The 8253-nt window shown below is 30.5% G+C and overlaps 2 protein-coding genes across 2 annotated transcripts; one reads left to right on the top strand and one right to left on the bottom strand.

The window, feature by feature from the left end:
• The first annotated feature begins 337 nt into the window (after window positions 1-337).
• Window positions 338-5501, top strand: LOC137919681 (putative uncharacterized protein DDB_G0292292). The gene is made up of 3 exons (XM_068762823.1): window positions 338-2854; window positions 4336-4539; window positions 4914-5501. The coding sequence occupies exons 1-3, from the start codon at window positions 506-508 to the stop codon at window positions 4992-4994; spliced, it is 2634 nt and encodes an 877-aa protein (XP_068618924.1). The 5' UTR covers window positions 338-505; the 3' UTR covers window positions 4995-5501.
• A 904-nt stretch (window positions 5502-6405) lies between these two features.
• LOC137919952 (bombyxin A-7-like) lies at window positions 6406-7754 on the bottom strand. Its single transcript, XM_068763176.1, has 3 exons — window positions 7742-7754; window positions 7428-7632; window positions 6406-6679 (listed from the first exon to the last, which is right to left on the bottom strand). Exons 2-3 carry the CDS (start codon window positions 7630-7632, stop codon window positions 6507-6509), a joined length of 378 nt encoding a protein of 125 aa, XP_068619277.1. The 5' UTR covers window positions 7742-7754; the 3' UTR covers window positions 6406-6506.
• Window positions 7755-8253: the final 499 nt, after the last annotated feature.

The raw sequence follows: 8253 nt of genomic DNA, 5'->3' as shown, positions 1-8253 counted from the left end.
TAAACCCTACAACCAGTACAAACTTTTAAAATTATAACGGATGAGAATCGAATAATACAAATCAACGACACTTTTGAATTAAATGCAAAGTTGCCATAATTTTATTTTGTTAACTTTTTTCAATTATTAGGTTAATAATGGCTCAAATGTTGATAATAAAAACGAATACGATTTCTGTATTTCATTTTTTCTAATTATTAATCATCTTACTATAAAAGAAATAAAATTTTCATACAATTTTTACAGTACACAATATAAATTTAGTGGCAGGGTGAATGTTTTCTTTTGTAACCAGTAACACTTAATATTAATGTCAATAGTGATTGTCAAACACAAAAAACGAGCGAAAATTGTAACAACAAAAATCTTATTATATTGATCATTTTTTTAATGTGGATCGTGTGAATTTAACTTAAGTTGGTGGTTCAAAGGAAATCATGAAAAAAGTGTCCATTATTCCTTATGTTTAATTCATCGATTATTATATCAAGTTTAATTACGCGTCATGTCGCCAAAATCTAAAAGGAGTGGAAACATTGCAACATCAAAAGAGAATATTTTTGTTCCCATTAAATCGAAATTAATACGTAGTTCCAGAAGTACAAGAGCTCCGAGGAAAGCTTTATCTGATAAAACGAATTCGGCATCAGATGATGATGCGCCCACTTCTCCTAAACTTGGTGTTCGTACAAGAAAAGCTACTAATAAAATTAAGAATAATGGAAAATTTGAAAAAGTAAATGATGAGTTAACTAAAGACAATGCTGAAAATCGATCGATTTTTATGAATTCAAATAGTCATAATAAACCTGTTGTTGGGAAAGGAGGTTATATTAAACGCCAGAAAAAACTTGTTGTATTAATAAGTCCCTTAAAAGTTATAGAAACTAAGATAACGGACAGTCGTCCTAAAAGAATTTGTCGTCTACCATCAAAATTTGAAGATCATTCTATGAGCCCTAATAAATTTATTCCAGTACAGCCTATTAAAGCAAGTACTCCTATTGCAGCAAATAAAAAGGCCAAAATATCTACTAAAGTTGTCACAATTAAAGATAAAGTACAAGTGAAAACCAACTTGAAGACAAACCAAGCTAAAAATAGGACCTTAATTGATCCTAACGAAAATACTTTACACAAAAGTGATTCATCCACGGAAAGGCTAAAGAAAAGAAATGCAAGATCACATAAACAATTTCCAATCAGGAAAGTGACACAAAATAACCCCAAAAATATCTCCACAAAGAAGAAGGCAGACTCTAATAATAATGCCAATGAATCAAATGACCAGACTAATTTATGCAGTATCCCTTCATCTTGCAATAAAAAATCAACCATAGTAAACAAGTCAAGTAGAACTTCAGACATTAAAAGGAAAACATTAAAGAGAGATGCTAGTGTTCTGGATGTTTATGAGTTCACCTATGATCCGTCTGAAGAACCCCCACCTCAAAAGAAGAAACCTAGGAGAACTGTACGTAAGAAGAAAGAGAAGCCGAAACCTGTTTTTAAACATAACTATGACAAAACTGTAACAAAATCTATGGTAGCTTTAAAAAAGATTCTCTCTGTACAATCCCAAAATAAAACCATAAAACCCATACAACAATTACCTCAAAATGAAGAAGAAAGAAATAGAAATTTTGTGAAAAATGTTGCACAAAAAGAAGATTCAATTAAAAAGAACATTTCACCACAAAATTTCAATTCTTTCCAAGTAGAAGACATTCTTGTGGATCATGTTGATAATGATCATGATAACATTAACTACTCGCCTATAAACTCACCTCATCATGATGAACAACCATCTGTTCAAATTGGAATAAATGGTGCAACTGAAGTTACAACTTTTGATAAAGATCCTTTGAAACTACAAGAGAAAGAAGATTTCAGTTTCTTTGATGAACATCCAGTAGCAAGTAGTAGCTTGAACATGTCTGCTAGAAATCCATCAGCAACACCATGGAGAGTGGAATTTGGGCAATTGCCAATAAAATGGCAAGTGAACACCTATGTTAAACCTAATATGACTCCAGCTTTTGAAAGCTCTTTCATCAATTTTAATGACAAGAAAAAGCATGTGTATACAAATATAGTGCCAGAGCATGATGCAATCTTACCTGAAATAGTTCAAAGTGAAACAGCATCAAAATTAAAACAGACAAGTATACTTTCATTTATCAAAGAAGTTGTAGAGAGGAGTGCAAAGAAAAAAAATAAATTGAAATCAACACCAATTAAAGAGAATTCTATTTTTGAAGATATATCAATTAGTTCAAATGCTTTTACTCCGACAAAACAAGTTGTTACGAGTTCGGTCAATAAAAGTGTTACGCCTAATAGAGGTATATTAACAGAAAATGATATTAATAAATCTAACAGTCAAGTGAATGACAAAGATTATGATGAAATTGAGCAAAATGATTCACCAAAAGTGAAACAAAAAACTTCCCAAAATAAAAATTGTGATAAAAATATCACTTTCTTTGGTTTTGATGAAAGTGAGGAACAAAACCAAGAAAATGTATCACCCAAAAAGAAATTAGATAAACAACGCAAAAAAGCTTTAAGGTCACATAGTAGAGCTGTGTTAAAAGAATTTAATGCACAAATTGGTCCCACTAGGGCCCATGTATTAGTGTCAAATAATAAAAATGACAATTTTTATAATGATGAAGTTGTTAGTGAAGGGAAAACAGTTGATAAAGATTTAGAAGCATTAAAAGCTATTGTGGATTCTGAAATGCCTCAAGGTGCTGACAATGTAAATATTGATAACTCAACAAGGTTAAATCAAGAAGACTCGTTGTCTGTCCATTTGTTTGAAGATCTTGAAATTGTACATCATAACAAGGTCCGTAATTCAACCTCATTTTTTCTATTTTTGTGTATTTAATTTCAATGAATACAAAAGTTTCTTAAAAAACTTAACTCACTACATATTTAAGATTCCTTCTTTATAAAAAATCTCTCTTCAAAAGGACTTAAAAAATGTGAGCAAATGTATTCTTCCATGATAACCTATTTTGTTCTGTAAATAAATTGTTATAACTATTTATATAAGATATGTTTAAAAGCTTTAAAGGGGTGAATGTATAGCTCTTTTAATGTCAATGTATAGTGCCCCTTATCCAAAAATCAAAGGTTTCAAGAATAATTAATAATGTAACAATAATATAACAAGCATTTTTAAAATTCAGATTATTACATAATAAAATTAATAATTGTTTACTATCTATCCTTTAAGACTTTGTATTGATATGTATATACATACATATAATTCTTTTATATAATATGGTTAAATTAAGAGGATTATTGTTATCCTTTAAATATTCCTTCTTTTTGTGTATCTGGTAACACTCATTCATTATATTCAAAATTATTTGCAATCGATCCAGAGGTTGTCTAAGAGAGATGATTCCTTGTGCTACCTGCATTCAGTGTATTTCCACATCCTTAACTATGTTGTTGGTCCACCTGATGGGTGTCTGGCCATGCCACGTCTACTCGCTTGTGGTCACCACTGGCACACTTGTGCCCAAAGGTCATTGTGGTCAGTGGCGTAGCTATGGTATTTGGGGCCTGGGGCAGATTGAGGCTTGATTCCCCCCCCCCCCCTTAAGAGTCTAAATAATTTCAAAATTCAGAACAGAATGTAGTTAATATATATTTAAAATAAAAAATATTTATAAAATAACATTAGATCTTTATAAAATTTAAAAATGAACATTCCTCGCTTTTTGGCCTGCAAAGTCATAATCACATTTTCAAAATCAATAGTGTCGACTAGTTCATGTTCTATTGACATTATTGCAAGATTATTTAATCTATTTATCATTAAATAATCTTGCAATAATGTAATAATTTATTATTTTGTTTTTAGGGCCCTTTCAAAAAACACTTTATGTGTTTTGCGAATGAAAGGCTTATTAAACACTGTGTATATTATATTTTTGTAACCGTTTACTTTTTTTTAATGTTCTTATTATTTAACAACTTTTTTAGCACAAAAATAGTAAAATTCGATATTCTTTTTATGTTATTTACTTTAAATTATGGTTTTCATTTTTCTTTTATTTAACATTTCATTATTCATCATTCAAAAAAAAAATATTTTCAACTTTGGTGCCCCCCTGCTTGTGGTGCCTGGTGCGGCTGCCCCGCTCGCCACCCCCTAGCTACGCCACTGATTGTGGTAATGATCTTTGGGTCATATACCTTGTGGTCGTCAATGGCATAGCTCTACAATGAAGTATATTATTAGTATTACTTTTAGCAATAATTAAATTTACAAACTAACAATTAACTCTAAAATTTTGTCTTTAATGTTCACAGCCTTCAAGAAAAAGCTATGGTAAACCGAAGAGAGTTGCATTCAGGCAAAATTCAGAGTCCAGTGACACCCAGGAGAATGATATTCCTAATAACCATGACGGCTCCAGTATGGAGGAAGATAATTTAGATGACCTCACCTTCCAAATGCCTTCTCAAAAACCCAAAAAATCCCGAAAGAAGAAGAAACAGTTTTCAAAGAAAGAGGTATTAATACAGTTGTGATATTTTTATTTTATATTCTTTTTTTACTTGCTTTTTGAGCAAAATATCATAGATATTTCAATTATGTACATTTTGTACTTTGGTTTTTAGTTGAAACAAACCATTTCCATATTCTGTGTTTTCTGATACACAATATGTTATACTTTGCAATTAAAGATTTCAATAAATAAATATTAAATTTTATAAAATAGTTTATAGTATATAAATAATTATCCTGCTGTGTTATTGAAATGATTCAACATCTAATAATTGTAATCATGCATGGAAATAATCTTTAATTTAATTTAAAATGTGTATAAAAAGATGTTAAAATCAGTTAATTCGAAATAATTTAATAAAATATATTTTGATTACAGGAAAAAGAAGCTGAAGCATGGGCAGCAGGTTTTAACTCCATGTGTGAAGATGTTGACCACTTTGATCTTGTTATAGAATAATGTTAATTTTAGGTTGCAAGTAATTAAAAGAGGTAGTTTTAAGGAAATGATACTCTTACATGTTTTATACCTCAATTTAAAGCTTTTTAATATGTGAGTAATTTATTTTAAGTGAAAACGACTTTAAATAGATTATTATGTGCAATTTTGAAAATGTTGTGGCTCTACATAGATCCTGTGGAAAAAATTTATTCCAACCAGTAACATTTTTGCCAAGATTTTTTTAAAGGTTGAAGGATATTACAAAAATATCAATAATGATTAAAAACTTGTGAGATTGTGTTACATTAATTGCTTATTATGATTGAAATTATTGAATAATTATTATTATTCTTGGCCTCTAAGGTGAAATTCACAATTTATCATGAACAAATTGTTTATTTAAAGGTATTTATGTTAAAATAAGCTACATTTTACTTTTACTATAGCTATGTAAGCATTATTTGTTGACATGGGAAAATATATAGGAATTGGGTTGTTAGTCTTAGATGATTCATAATGAATGATTTAGTAATAAATAAACAGTATCATGAAAGGATATATATAAAAATTTTCAACCATTTTGTTTTTTAATGGCAAAGACAACTAGAACTTCATGATGAACAGATCATGAAGTTTGTTTTTTAAAATTATGTTTTCAGACAACGTTGTGGGACCAAAATTGATCCTTTCTGTGATATTCATGTGTCTATGTAATGTAAAATCATTCCTGTAATGTTTGACGACAATATAAAATTGACTTGATTTTTAAAAGTAACGCTGGACGACAGAATACCTATTGTTTTATAAAATGTAACAAAATTCAAATTTTTATCTATACTTGCATTATCTATTCTTTATTTTAAAACCTCTAGGAGAAAAAATGGTATGTGTTTCTTTCGTAATATATAAATGCTGTTTGCCTGTTGCTGCTAACAGTTTCACTGGAATTGGTGTGACAACTAGAAACGTTTAGCTAAGACCTCTGTACAGAGAGCTCCCTTGATGTTTCCTTTGGGAGCCTCAAGTCATGACGACAAGGTCTGCCATGGTTATCAAGGTCAGCTTCAGTCGTTGTTTATTTCATCAGTGTGTAATAGCAATTTTTGTCGTTCCGTAATATCAGATTTGTGTACTACTAATTATTTTTAATAAATATTATTTAATTAAGAATTTGAGCGATGCAGAACGCCATATTATTTAAGATTTAAATTATATTTTAATACTTCGTTTTTCTTAATAAAAATTATAAAAAATATGCATTTTTATTTCAAGGTATTATATTTATATATAAATAATGATTTGTTCATAAATATTATGATTGTTGTTGAATTTAAAAATATTTGAGACGAAAAATTAAAAAAATTTGGAAATGGGATGCTAAACAAATATATTTATTTAATTGTTATATTATAAATACATGTCACTTAAATTATCTATTTACATACGTTTTTAGAGATCGTATGAAACAAGTATTAAATATGATCTAATTCGTATTTAGTCCAATGTGATGTTGAAGACTTGATAGTATATCTAACAATATGACATAAGTTCGTCAGTACTACAAGCTTTGAAGCAACATTCGTCAACAACTCCCACGTATCGTTTGCCTCTAGCTGGTAAGCCCATACTCCTTGACTTTTCAGTGGAGATCCATGGCCAGTACGGTACCTCTACCTCCTTGTAAAATGGCGAGGAAATTGCGTCTGTAAATTGGAAGAGTTAATCATTAGTCTTATAACCTAAAAGTCTGGACTTTTGTATTTTTGTCACTGACTATAGCTAATTTTTTCCCCAAATTTATATTTAATATGACAAAGCAACTGAAGTCGCTTACCCTATCTCTGTACTGCAGTAATTATGCTGAATGATTCAATAGGAAGGTTTGACTCTAGCCATTAGATAGTTTACTAAGACTATAAAAATAAAAAAAGCAAATTATCCCAGCAATGTAAATAATAAATGTAATTTAAAACGATTTGACTTCATTCTTCTGCAAATCTAATGAAATGTAATTGATGTTTTTTTTTGAGATTTGACTCTCACTGCTACCCCAATTATCCGTTCCGTTCTTCCGCGGACGCTCCTTGCAGAGACTAGGCTCAATGGTCCCTATGAGGGAACCTAGGCCTGGCTGTCATTAGTCGATAATGCCCACTTAGCAATCCGACATAAGGGCGCTCGGGAGGACCGAACATCGACTTGGTCGATTGCTATTGCTAATAAAACTTACCATTTCGGAAATCGTTGGCGCTGGAAAAAATGGCGGAAGAAACTTCAGCAATACTTCTATCTAATATGTTCGGAGAATATAGCTATGGCATGCTAAAAATAGTTATTATTAAAACCTGTTTTTGAATATCGAATAATATGATTCTTTATTTCTACGTTATTTTGCTTTCATTTTGGTCGAACGTTCGGAAATTTATAGGCTATATATAGATATTGACTTACTGTAGACAGAGTTGTATTCGGAGCGTTTTCCAACTCCGGCGTTCTCTTCGTAACATAATAGCGCTAAAGTCTTTGCTAGATTCGGACCGCAATATTTTTGCGGTTTCATATCTCTGACGTCCTGAAGCGATATTTGCCCGCCAATATGGCCGCTGCTCGACGAAACTAATGCGACTGTGATAACGAACAAAGTTTGCTGAAACATCTGCACAAATAAAACAAAACAGTGTTAAAGATGGAAACAATTTTAAATAATTATATAATGACATTTTAAAAATATTAGAAATAATTTATTGCAAACAAAAAATACTTACCTTAGAAGTTTTCCACACGATTCACCCTTATTGAATGTGCTTAGATATGTGAATTATTCGTATTTTATACCCCTATGGGAACGCGAGGGCGGTGATGAATATTCAACGGGGTACACATTTAACAGGTATCTGTTTAATGTGAACTGAAATGTAACCTTCATGCTAAAAATAATTTTAGATTAGAAAATATAAAGGCAAATTGAGATAAATGTTTAGGTGGAATTTGTTTTACTGGCTATACGTTTATATGAAAACTAGTTCTCTTATTAGTATTGTTTCTCTTTATACGTGGTTCGTGGTTATTCGCAATGACGCAAAACCCTAATTAATATATTTTTTCGTCTTACTTTTGGAAAACAGATCACATTTGAGACAGGTAGAGGACAGTCATTTTAATCACCCTCCGGCGACCAAGTAAATGTCATACAACCATATTAAAATCTAGAACCAATGTGTATAAAATTCGCATTGCGCTTGAGCGACGTGAATCATTAATATATTTTAAGGATTCG

Source organism: Battus philenor, unplaced genomic scaffold (assembly GCF_028537555.1).
Source record: "Battus philenor isolate CCGP_79_NKW_IND1 unplaced genomic scaffold, ilBatPhil1.0.hap1 SCAF_17, whole genome shotgun sequence".
Lineage (NCBI taxonomy): Eukaryota > Metazoa > Arthropoda > Insecta > Lepidoptera > Papilionidae > Battus > Battus philenor.
Note: the sequence above shows the minus strand (reverse complement) of the source record. Positions and strands in the feature narration are given on the sequence as shown.